The sequence below is a fragment of the Pterocles gutturalis genome, unplaced genomic scaffold (assembly GCF_000699245.1).
Source record: "Pterocles gutturalis isolate BGI_N339 unplaced genomic scaffold, ASM69924v1 scaffold7858, whole genome shotgun sequence".
Taxonomy (NCBI): Eukaryota; Metazoa; Chordata; class Aves; order Pterocliformes; family Pteroclidae; genus Pterocles; species Pterocles gutturalis.
Window position 1 is genome coordinate 38,284 of NW_010117959.1, and position 21,661 is coordinate 59,944.

The 21,661-nt window shown below is 38.9% G+C and overlaps 1 protein-coding gene across 1 annotated transcript in view; it reads right to left on the minus strand.

The window, feature by feature from the left end:
* TRPM1 (transient receptor potential cation channel, subfamily M, member 1) overlaps nt 1–16,524 on the minus strand; it is a 46,310-nt gene extending 29,786 nt beyond the window's left edge. Inside the window, exons 1-10 of the mRNA XM_010076008.1 lie at nt 16,441–16,524; nt 15,179–15,193; nt 14,046–14,267; nt 13,277–13,356; nt 12,330–12,525; nt 10,936–11,149; nt 9,038–9,162; nt 8,152–8,323; nt 5,521–5,695; nt 3,231–3,354 (exon numbers count right to left, since the gene is read on the minus strand). Of these exons, the coding sequence (XP_010074310.1) occupies nt 3,231–3,354; nt 5,521–5,695; nt 8,152–8,323; nt 9,038–9,162; nt 10,936–11,149; nt 12,330–12,525; nt 13,277–13,356; nt 14,046–14,267; nt 15,179–15,193; nt 16,441–16,524 (1,407 nt within the window). The remainder of the gene's footprint in view (nt 1–3,230; nt 3,355–5,520; nt 5,696–8,151; nt 8,324–9,037; nt 9,163–10,935; nt 11,150–12,329; nt 12,526–13,276; nt 13,357–14,045; nt 14,268–15,178; nt 15,194–16,440) is intronic.
* Nucleotides 16,525–21,661: the final 5,137 nt, after the last annotated feature.

Consider the following 21,661-nt stretch of genomic DNA (forward strand, 5'->3'; position numbering starts at 1 on the left):
AAACACACAGAATTACAACACATGGAAGAGAGATACTAAACATGTAGATACAAAAAAGAGCAGAATGGTAAAGCTTTAATATTTTCTAAGACTTGAGATTTTTCAAAAGATACAGTTTCACTCAATTTTTCTTTGAAATTTAATTTCCACAAAAGCATTTAATTAAATTATTTCACTAAAGTTATCCTAGAATATCCTTGCATTGGTAGACATGATAAACTTTATTAAATTCTTCACCAAACCCGTGAATTTTGAAAAGTGGTGACAAAACTGCCATTCCAAACTCACTGTCTTCTGACAGTTCTGTTACTTTCAAGTAGTAATGGAAATGCCAGATTGGAAATTTTTGCTTTTGCTCTAGTAGTTGGCAACCCTGCCTACAGCAGGGGGGTTGAAACTATATGATCTTTAAGGTCCTTTTCAACCCAGGCCATTCTATGATTCTGTGATCCTATGAAATGCAAATGTTAGTTACCTGGGATAACAATCATAGCATTAATTTTACTGACAATAACACTCAAATATTTTTTAGTTGCAGGGTATACTGTATATTAACAAACAAAAAAGCAGAATCAACTAATAAAGAAAGGCTATTATTTCTAGTCACATTTGCTTAGTTGAGTCCATTACATTTACTGATTTTAAAAACAGTAATTTGTATAAAGCTTAGCCATTGAACTACAAATTAGAAGTTTAATAATTCAATTCCATATTCTATGTTAATTAAGCTAATACTGCATACAGACAAAAAAGTAACAAATTCTTAATTTTCCAAAAGCAACTCTTCACAGCAGATGCTAGGATTAAGTACGGGGAATAGCAATTTTCCCAACTGTTAGAACAGATTTTTCATGAATGCAAAGATTCATGACATTAGAAGAGAGAAGAACTAAACAAAAAATTTTATTAATTAACAAGAAAGCAGATAAAATTATCAACAAATGCAAACCATAAGACTGCTTGGGCTGTACAGTCACTGTCTGAAGTTTGCTAAGTACATAAGGCCTGCTCTGATGTGCATTTGAAATTCGAAGCAGTTTAACTAAGGCAGCTGGGGACTCTCTTTTCTCAATCAGTTCTTCTAGGGAGGCTGACTCTTACAGTCAGCTTATAGTCATGCTGATTACCAACTCAACTTCATCTCCCCATTTCCAGTGTTTACTTTAATTGCTCAAGAGTAATGTAAAAATAACGCCTTGATTGGTACTTTGATCCCTGGGAGCAGCTTGTATAAAAAAAGAGGACTAGCACAAAGCCTGAGGTACCAATTTGAGGAAGTTTCTTTGCATTATGATTAGTACCATTGTGCTGAGTTTAGCTCTGTATCCTATCACTCTAAGTGGGGAACAAATGCTATCTTTCTGTGTTATCCCTTCACTCTGTCAATATGAAACCATACAGCAGAAAAAGAGGGAACCAGAAGTATGCCTGTGCATGCTAGTAACAGCTCCAGCAAAAATGGCGGGACTGTTCATGTTTTATGATCTGTGTGTAAATTGTGTCAAATTTTAAACAATTTGATTCAGATCTCACTTGCACAAAAGCTATTACTTAAGAATCAATGGTTCTTACACTATTAACATATAGGGGCTGCTCCCTTTTTTCACAACAATGCACCTGACCTCATGCTCAAACTAAATCACTGCACCACTTCTGAAATCAACATGTCAGGATGTAGGCTTAGATTACTGAAAATTGCATTTATTAATTTCCTTTACTCCAAATCTGAGACTGGAAATGCAAACAACGGCAGCTACTACATGCAGCATTGCCATGGCAAGTAACAAGCAAATACTCAAGGGAAAAGACTTTTTTCCCCCCCTCCATCATACTTCTCTGGGTACCAGAGCAGGATTTATTATTTGTCATTGAATAACTAAACAATTACTCCTAGAAATCAAAAGAACACTATCTACTGAAAACAGTAAGAACCGTAAGGTATGCTACATTCAATTTACTCTTTATTTAAAATTTTAAGAAAAAAGTTTCACATCATCTATTGGAGACAGTATTAAACTTGGGAAGACCAGAGTTCAGAGGTGGACTCTAAGCTGACTAAAGACAGAAAGTGTGGGCTCTGTGGAAGGAAAACACACTTAGTTTTAAGGGAGCAGGAAACACCATTTTTCTAAGAACTTAGAAAAACCTCCCTCAGCCTCATGAGAAAAGTTTAATCTGTCATTCAAATAGTTTCTTTATAGCTGCTCCTGTTACAGGTGTCCGTTCCTTATTGATACAATTAGGCATCCTGAAATCGCCCCACATTTCATTCTTAAGTTCAGTAGCAGTTTGGTTATCTGATTCCTCTGAGGAGAGGACTGTGGTGGTTCTCTCTTGTTTCTATCTAATGGAAATATGCAACTTCATCAATAAAGATAAAAATATCAGCCATAACAGTTCCAGTCGCAATTTAAGGAAAAAAAAAAATCCATCAGACTGTTCATCTGCTATTAAAACAGCTACTTAAGATTTGTATGATAGAATGAAATGGAATTATACCAGGACTTAAGGGAAAGGTCATATTCACAAAAATTCAGTAAGACAGTTATTCAAAGGAAAACACTTAAAGATTCATTTTTTCTACAAAGGCGCACGCACAGTGAGCAGAATTTCAGGACACTGTTCACAGATGACAGATGTGAATGTTAAGGATTTTCTTCTCCTGAGCACACTTTTCTCTGCAGCTGGGATATGGCAGACAGGCAGGAGAGGGGTACAGTACATAGTACAGGCCCGCAACAAGCCAAGGCTGGGATCTTTAAGAACACCTAACGTTTCAATTTCTTTTGAAAGACCTGAATAGCCCATTTTACTGTAAGGAAAGGCTGTTGAAAAGTAACTACATCAGAAGACCAAAACTGTGCTGATGCGCTCCAAATGCTTACTGCTCCTGAGAACTCTTTCTTCAATTAACTTTACTTTCTGCAGTTGATCCTGGTTTTAGAGAATTTATCTCAGTGTCTTAGTCTGCCTTGTGGAAGTCCATAAGGAAAGACTCCTATCAACTTACACAGGAGAAAAATCTAAAATTTATTTTAGAGGCTTTTCAGCAGAAAAAAACCCCTTTCTTGGCCTATGCTTATGAACGAATGTGTACATTTATGGAGCTATATGGAAAGAAAGAAAAAAAAAAAAGGTTAAACTGTAACCCTGGGAAAATGGCACTTGAAAGTACTCTATAAAGTTTGGTCACAGAAATTATCTTTGTGAACTACTTTTAGGACACTTACAAGTTCTTTTTTTTTCATGCACTCCATAAGAATGATGAACAGCTGATGAGCTTGATTCCTGTTGTAGTTAAAGGTTTTCTGGATGGTAACTAGAAGCTGATCCCTAAGAGATTCGTTTATTATCCTAAATGAAAAATGAGACATAAAAGAAGACATTGACAGAATTAACATATATTCAGAAGGCCTGCTGTTTGAGAAACAATTTTTCATCCACCAGTGCAACGACTCCATTTTGAAAATAAATGAAACACACAACATCTTTGCTTTCAGTACAGGTGCGGAGTTCATGAAGCCATCAGGAAATTCATACCCTGACTGGCTCTTATGCTCTTCACTTCCTCAGCACTGATTTAGAAACTGGCAGGGAACTTGCACTATCCTTCCACCCTGGAATATAATAGAAGTAGCTCTTACTCCTGCTATATATTATAGATACACTTTAGTTAAGAAGTTCAGTTAGGATTTTAGCAGTACACATTACAGAACCTTTACCTTTGCCTCTAAATGTTACCAGGCCCTTTGCATATAGCTAAAACCAAAAATATTTCACACTACTGATACGTCACTTTGATTATCTTGGTTATCCTCTTAAACAAAGGATTTAAATTGCTAGCATATCTGAAACCTTGTAATACCCAACTGAGAAACAAACAAACCACAAGGTGATTAAAGAAATTAGATCAAAAACATTCTAGAAAGGTCAGAAACGTTTGATCTCTCAAAGCAATCTGAAAAAGAGCCCTTCAATCTTCATCCATTTTCTAAAAAAACCCATGTATTTTCAGGTGATGGCAAACATTACTAGGAGGCATTCAAAGCAGTGAACCATCTGAGCCTGTGAAGCGCAGTAAAATTCAAAGTTCATTGTGAGAAAATGATTCTTTTAGATTGCAGGGCTGAGAAAAAAAAATCCTCATTACAGACCTGCCTTACCAGATGAACACATCTATCTCATCATAATTACTGGAGAGGAAAATTGGACACTGCCTCACATGCACTGGGAGCGAAAGTCATGCAGCGAGCAGATCTCAGACAGACTGATCCTGATAAGCTCGTTCAATTCCCTTTGAGCTGACAGGAGGGATGAATGGAAAAAAAGAAAAAAAGAAGGAAAGTTTGATCTAATCTAAGGAGGCTTGGTCGACAGAAAGGAAAATAAAGTTGCTGAATCATAAATACTGCCGGTAGGATTAAATATATACTATGTGTAAACATAAAAAAAATCCAGCATCACAGCTGCTCTCCCAATCCAGCAAATAACATCAGCACAGCTTGACAATACTAGCTGTCTGCTTCACATTAAATCCAAGCTAAGCTCCAGCCTCAGTCAAGGCAATAGACTGTTTCTTCAGTGTAAGATTGGTGTGCCATACCCTAATCAAGACAATATACTAGGTTCTTGCCTGAATCTGGCTACTAAAGATAAAATCCTGATAGTAAAATTGACAGTGGGGAATGTATGTTACTTGACTTGGAGAAGCAATGTTTTAAATTAAAAATGCAATACTCTGCTTCCACTTGGAGTATTTGTCAGGACAGATCTTTTACTCTGCAGAGCAGATGAGCTTTATGCTGCTAGTATAGGCTTTGTATCTTCTTCAAACTAACCATACTTTCTATCAAAGGGGCAGACAACCAGCCATAAAAAGAACAGATTCCAGAAAACTTTGGACTAGGAGTGACTGTTACAGATTCATTTGGGCAATGGACAGGAGGGCTGTGGAGCAGAATGCTCCAGACAACATCCTCCACTCTGTTCATGACATCAGGCAGCACTGCCCAAAGGACCACTGGGTGTGGTAAATGCATGAGATAGCAAGAGAATAGAAGGAAGCCCAACATCTTTTCAGGTGGTCTGGCACGCTTGGAGAATGAAGCTTATTCACACAACACACTAGAACCAGAGAGTACAAATTTTGCAAACACGTGCACTAATCAATCTCAGCCCCGGCATAAGAAAAAGAGTAATTATTTGGAACCACTTGTTCCTTGCTTCTAAAATACCCAAGCCAGCATCAGCTATCGCAGCGCAAACTTTGATGGAGCTTGTATGACAGTGGGTTGCGCTGAGAGCAAACTTATTTCAATGGTCCATCAAATACGTTCCAAGTGGTAATAATTTCTACTCATTAACTCCAGGACTAAGACCAAACAGACAAACAGATGCCCCTGTTAGTAGCATCTTGTCCCTGAGGTGTTTTTTAATGAAGCTTTAATGAAAGCAAGGCATATAGTCCTACATTGTCCTCCCAAGCAAGACACAGCTGTGGTGAACATCTCAAAATCTTACCCTCCTTCTTCTGAATACTTGTGTGCAAATGACAGAATATCTGATGCTCGTCCACTACCATCACATATCACAACAGGGAGAGGGGGTTCTTCTCGTAGACACTCTAAGACAATGGAGATCACATTGGGACCCCCTTCCACTATGAGCCCAACTACAGGAACACCTTGTCCCAGCCCTGAAAAAAACAGAAGAACAGAAACAAAAAAAAGAAGTGTCACTGAAACTTAGTTTAAGAGGTTGAGGTACTATGAGTGGATGTGAATTCTGCATTACAGCATCACCTCAAACCAGAGCAGTTATGAAAAATGATGGTAATTTCATGGCCAACACTAGGAAAAATGTCCATATCCTGTTCCATTGCCCCAAAAGGAAAAGAGTAAGATGTCTCTCTGCCCTTGCTTTTGTATCAGCTCCATACCGATTATTTATTCACTCAGTGTTGGTGAATTGTTTGTAATCTCTTTTGACAGACACCATGTACAGATAAAACAGCTAACACGATTCTATTACTTCATTAGCTTCGCTGTTACTTGGATAGCTCCCAGCCACTGCGTCTTTGATGCTTTAACTCTTCATTGCTTACATACAGGAAGTCTTCAGTAAGGTGACATATACCTATGCTTTCTCCTAAGACAAAAAATATGAAATTAGTGTCTTTATCATGAGGCTGAAATGGCTGGCCGATGGAAGAGACAGCTGAGCATCCCTTTGCTGTCCCTGCCTCACTGTGATCTCCAGGCATAGGATGACAAAGGGAAGCCCACAGGTCACATGGTCTCAGTAGCCTTGGTCACAAGATACTTGGGGAAATGAAGGACAAAACGTTACCTGAAGGCTGACTAATCCCACAATTATGAACATTTGAATTCAGTTCTTAATCTGTAAAATGACCAGTGCTTTATAAAGAAGATGCACTTTGTTGTACAGCTGAGAATGCGTGAAAGAGTTTGTATTTTCAACCTTCATTCCGCTCTCAAGAACAAGGACACCATGCACAATAACAGCAGAAGTTTCTCCTGTCAGTATGCTCCAACTCTGATGAGGAGGAGTCACAGAGCATGGGCCAGCCTATGTGTCCATGAAATCCTTAGCGATTCCTGCCAAGATTTCCAGAAGAGGTGCCTGTGCTTGAAGTGATTACAAAGAAACGAACGAACTCCCTGTATGTTGTTCCTAGTATATGAACTGCAGCCCTCCACAGAATTCCTACGTGTATTCCCAACTTTGCCCTTCTCATGACAAAAAAATGACCAAACACTACTGAAATCAGAACCAACATCCCCAGCCCCAGTGGCATTGAAAGGAATGATACAGAACATCTTGCTTGCCTCTGGGCCCAGCCAGTGCTCCCTCTTACAGTGTTAGAGCTTTCCCAGCACTTCTGCAGAAGACAAAGATCAATAAAGCACAGCTAATATTAGCTATTTCTATGTCTGTGGGCAACGGTGCACGACACTTTCTCCATGTTCAGAGGCAAGGAGCATCGTTTTGGTGAGTTCACTTCTTTAGCTTACGGCAGGCAGCCAGCAGACTTTCCAGATCGTTTAGGTGTCTTGTGGCTGATCTCTAACTGTGCCTTTCAGCTTTCCCTGGCGCTCTACTTCATCTTTCTGCTCTACTCATAAGAGCACTTAAAGCCTATTAGAAATTTTTGTAGAGTTCAATGCAACAGTCATTCTGAATGTTTGGTTCTCCTTATGTACCTACACAGGTTACAATGGCATCTGTAAGTCAGAAAGGCAACTGGTAGAGCTGATGTCTATTCTCCAGTAGCTCTTACTTGAAGTGTGGATTCAAAGTCTATTAACTTTTTGGACCATTTTTAATTAGGTTGTTGTTGTGGGGTTTTGTTTTGTTTTTTTTTTAAAGTTGCTGGAAACACAGCTACTTTTTAAAAATTTATTTAATCTTTAAAAAAATAATTTTTTCCACAAAAACATTAATGAAAAAATGTCTTTCAAAATATTTTTTTCTAAGTAATGACAGAAAGAATTCTAGAAAGTTGTTTAAGAAAGGCTGTAACAACTGGCAGGAATTTTAAAACTGCACAAAACTCTAAATATGAAAGCACTGATGTGAAATTATCTTGATAATGGTTTCATTAAAACTCAAAACCCCAGCTGAGCTTATCTGGAAGATCAAAGAATTTTGCATGGGATATTTCAAATTAAATAAATTAATACAAAAAAGAAAATAAGATGTTAGTATGAACATTTGGAATCAGAAAACACTGAGCTGTACACGACTCCTGTTAACAGGAAAGGTACAAAATCACCCCATTCAGTGTATTTACTGATGCTTATGAATTCTAGCCGAAAACGCACAAATTCTTTACATTTCCCTTTCCTTAAATTCTTAATTCTTTGAAGGTTCTCCTCACTATTATTTGTCAACTTTCCTTCCTCCCTTTTTGCAATCCTTACTTTTCTGGGTTTTCTGTGCTGTTAGACGTGGGTTCTTTCTCTGCTTATCAGACAGCGTATGTTCTAGCTTAGTCACACAGTCCTGATCAAATTCCTGCTAGAAAGAGCTGGAAGAAGCATTTAATTTCAATACCTTGAAGTATTTTAGTCCCTTCTTTCCTCCCTTCCTTTAAGATGTTACCTTTACAGTTTGCCCCACTGTACTTACGTGTGTTGATTTTCTGGAGGGAAATGTGTTTTTCCAACTGACGTCGTAACTTTACTTCAGCTCCATATTTACCTAGTGTACCATTATCTGCCAGAATGAAGTGGGTATGGGAACTGTTGAGCACGGAGAGCTTACTTAGAGGGTTTGACATTGTTTGGTAAACCCGTGTTACCTGTGTGTCAAAAGCATAGATGCACCTAGGTTAGAACTCAGAACTAAATGTGGAAATCCCCCACACCACCCAACATAAGTACAATCCTTATGAGGACACAAATCAAGTAGATCTTTATAACCAAAAACAGAGGAGAATTAGAAATGGAGCTTCCTTCTGCATTCAAAACTTAAACTCTTCACATCAGTGTTTTCTTTGGAGGATGACAGTCACATCCATGCACACTCCTGCATGTTCCCCTAAGCTCATTAATGTACTCTCCTTGATCACACACGGTGTCACACAAAACTCTTACTGCATTAGAAGATATATTATAATTTGGAGTTCCTAGTAATTTATAGGCCACTGCAGAGTACTCATCTACAGCAAATGTCTGTCTTGTACACATAAAGGCCTTTACATGATTTATAGAAGCGTCTCTGTGACACACTGAAGCTAAGACCTAAAACTCTGTCACCACAGAGATGTCTCTACTATCGAGAGCAAAGGAAACCACGCTAGCTCCATATTTACTTTGACGTCATATGTGACAACCTGACAAGTATATTTAAATAACAGCTTTTCTTCAAGAAATTGTTCCATTTCAGCTCTTAGGCTGCTTAGAAACAGTGCTTTAGAAACAGTTAGAAAATATCAGTACTCCAAAAAGGTGAACAGTGTCTTTTGTCACACAGCTGATATTGCTCATTACACAGGATTTCCTTAAAGACTTACATCTTTTCCTATCAGATCTTCCTTGTTTTCTACAATGCCCCACGGTGCAATTCCTATGGCACATATTCGCCCTCTGGATTTGGAAGAATGATCTTTCAAGGCATCTCCCACATGACGAATGACACCTATAGGTACAATTAATTTAATTAATTCTTGGCACTTTTGAGAGATCACTAAACAACAGAATTTTCTTGCCTCTCAGAACTACCTGCTTTTCTGGATTGCATTCACTACTAAACTGGTATCTCTACTTTATAACAGAACATGCAATGCAGACAAACCCATGCTTTTATCCTGTAATAGTTGTGTGTAAATCCTATTGCCTTTTCACATCCTTGTTCTGAATTTGATGATGTCTTTGAAAGACTTACCCAGTTACTTAATTTGCCACTGTATAATCTGTACTATTGTCTGGAATTATATTATTCATTGTACACAGTGCTAAACACACACAGAATGCTATCACTGGGGTCTGAGCAGGCAAAAAAACCCAACCCTATATCTAAGAAATATTTTTTCTCTTAAAAGTTATTGTGAACAGCAATCACCACCTTCCCTTAAAGACATTAGACCTCTGTCGTAAAATCAAAGTCAAAGGAATTCATTCTTACATAGTTTTCAGAGAAATAACTTGAAATAAAGATTTATTTTAGCTAAATAAAGATATTTTTATAGAAATATTATAATGAAAGTTTGCACCTAATTGTTTTTTGAAGATCACTGAGAACTGATATTAACAAACCAATTAAAACCCAACTGGTCTCAAAATGTAACAATATACAGGGAATAATCAAAACAGCTATTCTTCAACAAGGCTTTCAAATTATGGACGTCATATCAGACACTGGTTTTTTGACAGAATCCAGGAACAGTGCCAAAAACATCCTGGTGAAGCTATGTGGAGTGCTATGTGTACAAATGATTGTTTTCAATAATGTCAAAAAGGAAACACAGAAACCTAAAACTGTTTCAGGTGGCCAGAAGATGGGAGGAAAACTCAAACAGGAGATTGCAATGTGTTCAAGTAGAGACATTTACAACGAACTTCAGGTTTGTGTTTCAAGATTGCTAACTTACAGTCATTTAAGAGCAAATACCTTATATAATTACAAGACAGAGCATGTGCATGTGTGGTGGTGGGTGATCTCATGGAGACAGTGACTCAGGAACATGGCATTTAAGGCGGATTATCATTTGATCACTAACTCTCAGACAGCTCTCACAGCCTAAAGGCTAACTCAGGCCTTGGCTGCATTGTCAAACGGAGCAGACAGGATGTTTTACTTCAGGGATTAAAAGCTTCATCAAGCACTGTCTCAAAAATTGCAGTGTCCAAAATTCAGGAAGGCTGTTAAAAAACTAGAGAGAGTTCAAAGCAGAGGGGTGATAATGACTGAGGGACTGGAAAACATGCTTAGTGTGAAAGTTCTGTGGAACTCAGCCTGTGCAGTTTGACAAAAGTGCTGTGTATGGAAACACGGGCAGGAAATATACTTTTAGTAACAGAAAGATCTTTGTACAAAAAAAAAAAAAAAAAAAAAAAAAAAAAGGCAGTAAGAAGCTAAAGCTAGGCAAATTTGGAGTAGGAGATTTCTTAACTACAAGGATAACCAACCACTGAAAAACATGTATTATAACTAGTAGCAGATTCCCTGTTACTGAAAACAAGGATGAGATTTTTTTTCAGGGAAAACACTGAGTATTGCAAATCGATATTGACCCAGAAAAATCTTATGGTCTGGGCTGGGTAGGAGATTAACACAAATTATTACAGTGCTCCTTTTTTGGTCTAGTGGCTAATGACTCGTTCATGTAGACTTAAATCTGCCTGTGGGAAAGATTAGTGAACAAACATCAATGAATTCTTATGTAAACTAAAAGTGCTGGTAATTGCTTACCTGTACTAACACCTCCAGTGAAAATCCAAGCTCCTGTGGTCATGGCAGCCTTTATCAGACCTTTTCCAAATACTTGCTTTAATTTAGGTTGCATTTCAAAGTTCTGGAGGCCTCCATGGACAGAGATTAAGAGTTTGGGCAGTTCCAGTTGCCAGTCTTTTACCATGAGATGCAGCAGAGAATCTGGTTTAGTGTCATACGACACACGGATATACTGCAAAGAGCAACGTATAACATTATCACTCCATCTGCTCTGTAAATTGTCTACTGACTGAGCAAAGAATGGTTATATTAAGCCTTCCATCTTGAAGATAGAGGTTTACAATTTTTAAGCAACACATTATTAAATTTCTCTGCTGCTTATGATTAGAAAAAAATAGTTTGAAATCTTTCACTTTGCTATTGAGAATTTACCATTCACTTCATGAATTTTAAAAGCTCCACTTTCCACTCTTCACCTGCAAAACGGACTGCAATCAAGTGATCATAAGCTCTCACTATAAATCTGCATTTAAAATGACTGAAATGTGCTTTGTATTGTTCCTAAAACCTCTGGTTTGACTGCCAAAGAGAAGCAACAACCTTCCTGAGAAATAGGAGGCTTATGTTACATTTTATCCCATTCACTGTTGATGTAGGTATTTTTGCCTCCAAAGCAATGATTTGCATTCTTCTCAGTTAGTTCCACCAGGGTTATTTCTTTTCAAACCACCTCTCTATCAAAGAAAACTATGAAATAGTGCTTATTTCTGCTTTAAAAACAAACAAACCACAACAATCAAAAACCACCAACCTCTGCCACATGTTTTGGGCAAGTTTTTGCAACTTGGTTGTCTGAAGTGTCAGTCTCAGCACAGAGATAAGAAAGCAAATGGGCAAAGAAACAAAGCTAGGTTTGGATTTGTTTGGAAGAGATGAAGAACAGAAAGATTTTTTGCAGAAGCTTGACTTGCTGTTACTCCCACTGCTAAGAAAACTCAACAGACCATTTTCCAGCTCTGTCTTTCAGGAAGGCAAGATTAATTTATATTTTTATTAGACTTCGAACCTTAGGAAAAAATCTGTATCCATGCTGGGTTATTTGTCTTACAAATCTAATACAAAGAGATGGTATCTTGGGCATTAATACATGCAGCTGCCTCCTTAGCTGATATTTACCAACTGTAACTTCAATGAAGCTTTTTCATCGAGACATTACAAGGTGCTTCCTAAGTTTTTTCTCTTGCCTTTCCTCTCTCTTTCTTTTATTTTTGAGCGTCTTATCCACACCTTTCTGAGACAGCAAAGAGACCCCCTTTGATTTCAATGGATTATACACCGAGATGGAATCCTGAAACATCTCTATTAAGCTAACATACCAGATGAGTAACTTAAGAGTAGCCTATGCTTCTTACCATGGCCTTATTTGAATGTCCTCCTCCCTGGAATTCAAGGTTTCCGTAGGCATCAGTTGGGTACGTTTGGGTGTGTTTACTGACAGACCATTTCTCTGGCTGAGCTTCCACTTGCTTTGTTTCTTCTCCATTTTTATTAGCTGTTATACTTGGAGGAGGTGGAATATGTTGGTTAATGAGCTGTCCACAGCAGCACCTGTGAGTTAAAATTTGAAGCAACTTTGATTACAGTATCTTCAATATTGGAAAAAAATATAATAAATCAGAAACTGGATTTTCAATTGACCATCAAAGAACCATAGAAACACCTCTCCTAAGTCATATCTGTTGTATTTGCATACAAACATGCCAGAATTGTCAGCACACAGGTGCTTCTTAACAAGCAAAGGTAAAAAATGTCACTTCATTCCTGTTACACACTGGGAAGCTGTTCTAGGCTAAAGGATAGGGAAGGAGGAAGAATGCAGAACAGGAGCAGTGACCACCTGTGTCTTACTCAGACGTAACAGCTTAATGTCACATGCTAGCTGTCATGTTATCCAAACAAGCTGGACTGCAATTTAGCTAGCCCATGCAGTAGCAGTAATATTAATATTTGGACTAGGAATTCCAGTCCCCCATACAGTATTGTTACTGGTAGTGACATACCAACTGTGAAGAATGGTACCACTTGCTTCACTGTGCACATCCTTGCTTTCAGAATTCAGTGTGAACTCATGCTCTGATGTGCAAAGCTAGGAACTAAGAATTCACTGCCTCTGTACGACACGCCTCATGGTTCTGTACAGATTTGAGTGCAAGCATGTCTTGCACTTTTGTTCCCGTCATCTCCCTTTAAGGGCAGTGAGTAAACCACGTCTCAGTTTCAGATGTCCAAATGCAAATAAAGCCCAATTTCTTCAGTGTTAACCTTTCCTGTTGGCCAAAGCAAATATTTTAAATGTTACCTGCTACTGTCTTTGTTGTTGGCAATTACATAGATGCATTCTCTTTTTGAAAAGGTCTTCTCTATCCAAGCCTTCTGACCCTTAAAAGGGAGAAAAAAGAAGAAACATACCGAAATTTTTCTGTGTGGCAGATATAGCAACATTTGCCTTCTATTTTCAGCTACTGCTCTTAAAAACAAGCACTTAATTCATTAAATCACTTTTAAACACCAGATACATCCATTCATATAGCAAGCAGGTGACGTGAATTTTCCATGAATTGGATAAAATTCCAACCTTGAATGTGTGTAAAAACCTTTATGCGCAAAGATGCTGGTCTTAAAGTTAAAATGTTTATCTGGAGGTCTACCAAAAAAATGCAGCTGCTTCTTCCTATTCTAGTGAACTGTAAATAGACTCAAAGTAGCACAGAAAACCAGCAAAAATTGTGACATAAATAGATGAATAGTATTTACTCCAAATAACACTTCAGTATTGTTCTTTGCATGGAGAAATTGCTTCCCAAAAACTTTCCCTGCTTGATTAACAACCCTCCTAAAATCATTTTTTCCTGTTGTAAATCAGGTTCCAGCCATTCCTAAGGCATCTTACTCTTAAGGAGCTGTGTCTCAGGAGGAGGCGTTCCTTAAATTGAAAGAACATTTGACAGAAAAAGTACAAACTCTTCAGGCATAGTGTATCTGTGAAACAGGAGGAGGAAGGCAACCTTGAAGACAAAATAAGATTATGTTGGCCTGTGTTTGCAAACCAGAAATTAGACTAAGCTCACAGCCATTTTAAAAACAACAATGTGCAGGCATGCTAGAACAAAATCACAGATCTGTGCAATGCGGTTAAAAGTCCGTTGCAGAAATGCAGTCCAGTTGAGTCTGGGAACACTGAAGGGAGCGAGTCCAGAAATAGCTGGAGGCCAGAGTTTTCCATGGGTTCTTAGTGGGAGACCCCAGGCCTTCTCTGTCCCTGCAACCATCAACAAGGCAAAGGAGCATGACTGCAATAAGAAAGCACCATTTAGTCGTGAATTTTATAAAGCGAACTCAAAAGCAGCCTTTTAATTTTTAAAGAAATGAAAAATTTAAGGAAACACTCACGATTCGATGACACGATAACTTTGCCTTGCTGATGAAACCTGCTTCTTCTGAGTTTGAAACAGGGAATTGTGTCTTAATTCATTTTTCAGGTGGCAAGCAAATTTCCTATGTTTTGCTTTAGTTTCCTCTGGGGAAGTGAAATGAAATTTTTGCAGAGACAAAAGCTAAAAACTACATCAGAACTTTCAGGGTATCTTCAACAACAACACCACAAAAATGGGCCTTTCCTAGAGAAAGAACTAAAAACCCTGCGGATTTCCTGACTCAAGAAAGTCAACTGCACATTTCTGTCGGATGAACGCTCTGTCAGCCTGTCTGGTAATAGCTTGAGACTGGACTAGCCCCCAGAGTGCCGCACGGTCTACAGCACAATGAATAGAGGGTGTGGCAGCTCATCTCTTTTTCTTGTGTGCGGCAAGAGCTGTCTCTGAAGTTCCTTTGTTGACTTCTTAGTTCCTGTCTTGTTTCTTTGTTTCCTCCATTATATCTGAAATAATGGGAGTCTACTTGAAGTTCCCTCACTGCAAACAATCACAAATAAGTTGCAAACCCAGGCTTCTACTTCATGAAAAAACTGTCCATAATCTGTCTGGGTACGTAAACATTTGCCTCTTTCAGGAGCCTCTGAGCCAGAATGCCTTGACAGTCAGTGCTCCAGGAGATCCTGTCCTTCTGCTCTCCACTGCAATATACTTACTGATTTACCAAGGCAGAACCACCCAATTTCATTCTAAAAGGAGTTTGGGTGCTCAGAGCACCACAGAGCAAGGAAGAGTTAAGAACTCATTAGACAAAGCTTCACCTAGCTTACCGTATTACTTGCTTCCTGAAAGACAAGGCATATATTTCAGGCATTTAACATATCAATCAAGAGCTTGATCATGTAGCAATTTTGAAGGAAGAGCATATTAAATTAAAATCTGAAGGCTGTGTGACTTGCTCAGCTTTCCTCTCTCAACTCCATACATTCCTTCTTCAAATGAACCTAAAAAGCCTTTGTTCCCAAAGTATTTAAAAGGTTCTTTTTATACGCTTTCTGCAAAGGCTTTTAAAAGATTACAAGTGTTACCAATAGTATTATTATGAACAGAGCTCAGAAAATGCTTTCGTTTTATAGCATCAGAGTCTAGTTATTGAGACGCAGTTCTAGAGAAGTACAGAGAAAAACACCCAAGGCAGGAGACCCATGAGGGGCTGTGGTATGCAGAGGTGGCTGGTTACATCAAACAAATGGTGTTTACCTGTTCAGAACCAGATTTTGCTAATTCAGAGGTATTCAGGCTGTTCAAAATAGTCAGAAACCCAAAAAACAGTCTATTTGATTGGAATTACACTAGTTTTTCAAAATTAATCCCAAATCATATTGTGTCCAAATTCATTGCTGTTTTACAACTGTCCAATGCTGTTACTCATGCTTATACACACCATACTAGTTTAGGCCCTTCAATATTATAAAATGAGCTTAAGGGGAACCTGTTACAGACATTATGCCATTTATCTACTTGTTAAGTTCTATATTTTAATTTTTAATTATTTTTAATTAATTTTGATTTTATTATTATTTGATATATTTTAAACATATTAACTTTTTTCCCCCCAATAAAATTTTAGACTTCTGTGTGGTCTCTCCTTGATAACTCCTCGACTTAGTGACACACATGCCCAAATCAATCCCACAGTGCAGGAAACACTCTTCAAGATACAAATATATGGTAAGAGATGCTGCACATCTAACAGTTCTGCAGAGAATACTGGAAAACACAAGCTAGAAATATCAAAATAACTTGGATTGTTACACCATGTAACTGAATACTGCTTTACCTTATTCCTTGTAGTTTACCAAAGAACAGTTTCCTTTGCTGTTTTGTGTGCTTCATGTAAAAACACGTAGTTAACCACTGGATTAAGTCACAGACTTAATACCTGTGTTTGGAAGGGAGCTTTTCCATCCTGGTATCTAAAATGAGCTCTGCAATACAGTTGCGCTCCCAGCTGTGCAGTTGTTCTTAAAAGCCCTCTCATAGGAGGTCTGTTATCTATCCCTTTGAATTGAAAAACACTTTACGTACTCACACCTAAAAACCCTGTTAGACATCGGTCACTATGGGCACTCCAGCTGGACATCACAGTATACTCCTCGGGCTTATTAGGAGGCATTATAGATCGGGGAAATAAAACCTCAGCACATGTGGTCAGCCTTTGAAGTTTCACTGCTTTTGTCTGTCTAATCTGCTTAACCAAAGCTTCATTATAATCCAGTGCAAATACTTGAGCAGAAACATTCACTGTCAGAAAACAGGCACTTTCCCCACTTATTTGCTCAGATTCTGTACATTTCTCTCTCTGGATTGAAATTTATTTGGTTTCTTGAGGAAAAATATCAGTACACATACTGTCTCTTGTGAGTTTGAAAAAAATAAGCACTTTTTAACAGCCTTGGAACAGATTGTTAGAGGACTATGACAGATAAACTACAGCTTTCAGACCAACAGCCAGTGGGAGTATTAGGCTGTCAGACAAACAGTTGCTGTCAGCAAGATTATGGCACTAAAAAACACTGTACATTTGCCATTCACCTCTATGAAACACAAAAAAAGCAAGATCCCAACTTGTTGAGAGCAGTGAAGTACAAACCTGCTTATTATTGCAAATCATGTATGTACTACTTAGAATCTAATTTTGAAAAAACACATTTCAGATGTTCAGTGGCATATTTGTTCTCCTTTCTGAAAACTGACAATGGGTCTCCTACATTATGATAAAAACAAAACAAAACAAAACCACTGCTAATTCTTGGTCATCAGCCTAGAAATCAGTATGTTGCCGAGAACAGTATTAATTAATACTTGTGTTATATTATGCCACTTTATGGATTTGTTAGTTCTCTTCAGCATTAAAAGAAGGTACCTCCTGCAGAAGGTCCTGCTGCATCAAGGAATAGAAATCAGTGGTGTTGGCCTGTATATCATGAGTCAACAAAATCAGGACCTTAAAGAAAGCATCACCTTTCTACTACAGCTGTTAACAAACACAAGAACTAGCTCTACAAAGACCAGCTGTCCTTTAACTATCACAAACGAACTACACTATTTAATGAGAAACATGCACATCTAGGGCTGCAGACATGCAGCAACTGAAGAGAAATTTTTTCTCACCACTACACACAGACAATTCCAGTTTGGTGCTAAACTAACATTAAATTTTATGTGTTTCACTTCATATATAACCAACCATTCAATGAATAAGTACTGGGCCTGAATTTCAGAGCCCACAGCTCTGTTTCATAGCAGCTTCATGCAAGAGCAGCAGGTGGACTCTGGATTAATGCACCCCTGGTGAAAATCCAGGGTGGGAATCAACACAGGAGAGCAAAACCACTGAAACATCATGCTACAAACTCTTACATGCCATTGTGCCACCAGAAGCTGTGAATTTCAGTTGCCATATACCTCTGCAGGAGAACAGCAGTATTTAGCATCTGTGAATGACCATAATGATAGAACTACCACCAAGGGAAGGGAAGTGAAACAATTTGGGGGTGAAAGGTGGGCAGGAATGACAGCCGTAGTGTCATTCGAGCACATCCACAGTCCAAACTCAACCAGACCTAAAGCCAATGCAGTCAGCCCTCTCAACTGCCACGATCCCCAATGACAGATGCTCCATGCAACAGGGACACATGTCTTTGCTGCATGGCTCGGCATGCTTGACCTGTTGGTCACGGGATGGAAAGGGGTTTTGGCCTTATCCTGCAACTAGAGAGCACCCGCTAGCACCTGGAGCCCTAGCGCACGCTCCCCAGCTACTGCACAACAGCGAGGCTTCGCCTGCAGCAGGCACAGCTGGTCAGCAGACCAGCCGGCACGCAAAGAGCAGTGCTTGGTGCACTGAGCCACGCACAGGGTTCAGACACAGCAGACAGTGCCTGGCACACAGATGCAATGGGGGAGTAGGCAAGGGACCAAATGAATGCATGTCATGCATAATACAGGGTTTGACAAAGCTGTTCAGGCTAAATCAACCACAGAATAATACAAAAATGGAGTTGGCTGGGCAGCAGAGCTCACATCTGTGGAATAATACAAATTACTTTCACCAACATCTTGTTAAGATGTGGATTGATTATTGTCATTTATGGAAACATCCAGTTGTAACTCTGTTCACATCATCTTACCAACATTTCTTGGTAATCTTCCTTTAGCTTGAAGAATGCTGCAAAAGGTGGTATCACCAGGCAAGTCAAATCTCAGCTGTGCCGCTCAATTGTTTAATTGGAATGCTCTACAGAATTAAGCTGGGCTATTTATGCCAGATTTGAGCAAAGAGATTTTTTCTTTGATGAGACAGTGAGAGAAAGATGTGATCTGGAGATGGAATGACATTTACCCTATGAGCGTGTGCATGGTGTGTGCACAAGTCCATTAGCTGTGTAAACAAGTCCAGAGACTTTTGTAAATGCCATGAAGGTAATCATATTGAGTTGCTGTTACTGGAGAGAAAACAAGAACTCTGCCCAATAAACAATTGGGAGAAAAAGTCATCATATCAGGAGAATCCCTGATATCTGGAGCTTAAGAAATGATACTATAAAGATTTCTATTTTGTGCTGCCTTGAAATGCAACATCCCAATGGCACTATCCATCATTCTTCTTCACTTTGCAGGAACAGCTTTTCCAAGTGCCCAACTAATAAACTTTTCAGGTGATTACTTCTAGCCAGAACAACTGTCCTCCCAATAAGTGTGTTCTTGCTTGCAGAAACATACTCCGAACTATGTGACGAATGTCAATAGCCAATTTCGGAGCCACTTGTGAACTACTAAGATTTTACTGAAAAGCTGTTCATTACTAAGAAATACAGGGCATAAAACCATAATGTTATTATAAATTTACATTATGTCACATGGGAGCCAGAGCTATGAACCATGTCCCCAACTACAGAACACAGTGACAGCCTGTGAATCTAAACTAAATTTCCAAAACCCTAGTTTGCATGAGTTACATCATAGTTATTTGTACAACTGATAATAGTTTTAGCAATTATTAGAATATGAAGAACCAAACAATATCCCATAGAAAGAGGATCTCTCATATTGTTTGCTAATAAGTACAGCATCAATACTGTAAGATGTATACCAGTTATAAGATTCTTTCAAATAAAAGTCTGTTTCCTCAAGAAAATTCTTATTCTCATCGCAGTGTATGTTTCATATGGTTCAGTTTGAACCCATGCTCTTGTAGCCACGTTGTCAGGGAAGTACTCGCTCTGTGGTTGAGACTAACACACAACAGGCAGAGCAACAGTGTCAGTAAGCAATGTTGTTATCTCAAATTAAGGCCAGAAATCACTCCGGCTGATGATGTGGGAACCAATAAGTAGTGGGATGCTGCACAGAGAGCTGTAATAAGCTTTCGTGCCTTCATTATGCTTTGTGTTCCTGGCCTGCTGGTGAGGCACACGGCAAACATCCGCTGGAACAAGAGGAATGATCTCTCCACATTCATTAACTTAGGGACAGTCTGCAAAAGGAAGTAACAAGCGCTCTTGTCAAAGCTAACACAATTCTGCTGCATCTCTTAGAGAAACTGAGCTCTCCCCCAGAGGCTCAGAGATGTGAAAAACAGCTATAGCCTCAACACCATGGCAGAGCTGGCTTGCTCTGACATGGCTGGATACACCCAGCTCCAGCATGAAGTCCAAGGAGGCACATTGCTGAAGTGTGTTGGATGAGCTCAGACACCCTGCTGAGGGGCACACACAGCTGCTTGGGCACAGCCCAGCATTAATACAGCTATACAGCTAATGCAACTAAAATAAAGCAACTGAACAACCACTCAGAGCATACAGCAGGGTAGTTTGGCTCAGCGCTTGCCTGCGGAGAACATACATTGTGTGGTTTTGCAATGGAGATTTTTTTTTTTTTGGTGTGTGGAATCCATAAAGAAGCTCACTGACCAGGTTGTACTCCATACCTACCACAATTTAAGGTAGTAAAAGCCATCCCTGCAAGAGCTCGTCCCCATCCCTTACTGCACCGAATTTCAGGGAAGAGATTTTCTAAGAAATCTTAACAATAATGTATAATCTCCATTTGTTACCTATTCCAGTTCTGTCATTAACTTGCCTAACTCTCCCCTTGCCTTCAGCCATTCTGTTCTAGATGCTAGGGAGATGAGGAACACCAATAAGTATCTGTACTACTTAGTCTTCTTTCTGAGATCTGTTTTGGATTTCCCCCCACCCCCACAAAGACTCCGGCCCGCGGGAAAAATTGTTTGTTATTTCCCCCCCCCCCCAGAAAACCTCAGCCTGCAGAGACTCTGTATAGCCTGTTTTACTCCAAGATAATGAGCGGCAGAGTTATAACAAACACAAACCAAGATGCTAGGATGGGAAATGCTAGGCAACTTTACCCATGGGTAGTGGAGTCACCCCTGCATCCAACTAACCACTCTCAGGAGGCCCAATACAGAAGAGTGGATGAGCAGGGAGAGTCAGCAAGCAGCCTCTGACACGATGCTAGCCAAAGTAGCCTGGTAAGGACTAGTTTCTTCTATAAGATAATTTGTTAAAAATTCCTATTTGAAGATATAAGATGATGCTGGTACCTAGCTCCGACAAGGCTCAGGAATGATGTTCACACTGTAACAATTACCTGCCCTGTCTAACATAAACCCTTTGCTAGGTATGGTCTTAAAGGAAGTCAGGAAGCTCCCAGACTATATGCATGTGGGAAATACTCTGCACTATGAACCTTTAACACAGGCTATTCTGACCTGAAATAGAAAAATGCTATTATCACAAAAACCCATGTGATTTAACACCCTCCACAGATCTTCCTTTGTGAAATTTGCCAACACGTATGACCAACATAACAAGGTACTTCCCTCATAACAAAACTAAGCCTATGAATAGTTCTAGCTTAAACAACGTACGTGCTTAATTCTGGTTATCTGTGGTTTAGAAAACTGTGGCAATAGATGTTAATTATACACGCAAACAAAGTCTAACGTGGACTTAGCAATGCAGATGCAAAAAACATTGATTGGGACTAGAATATTGCCTCTGAGAGAGATCTAGGTCATCTGAGTCCACAGTATTAAGAATAATGACTATAAGAGTAGAAATTATCAAAAATGTGCTGTCTCAAAAAAGGTTAAAAATATATGTTCTTCTTTGATACAAGAGGTTAATAGTTACTAGCTCAGAGATAACTTCTATAAACCTTCTGATAAGCCAGTTAAACATACTGTTTTTTCATACACAATGTAATAGTATGGTTTGAGACCTTAT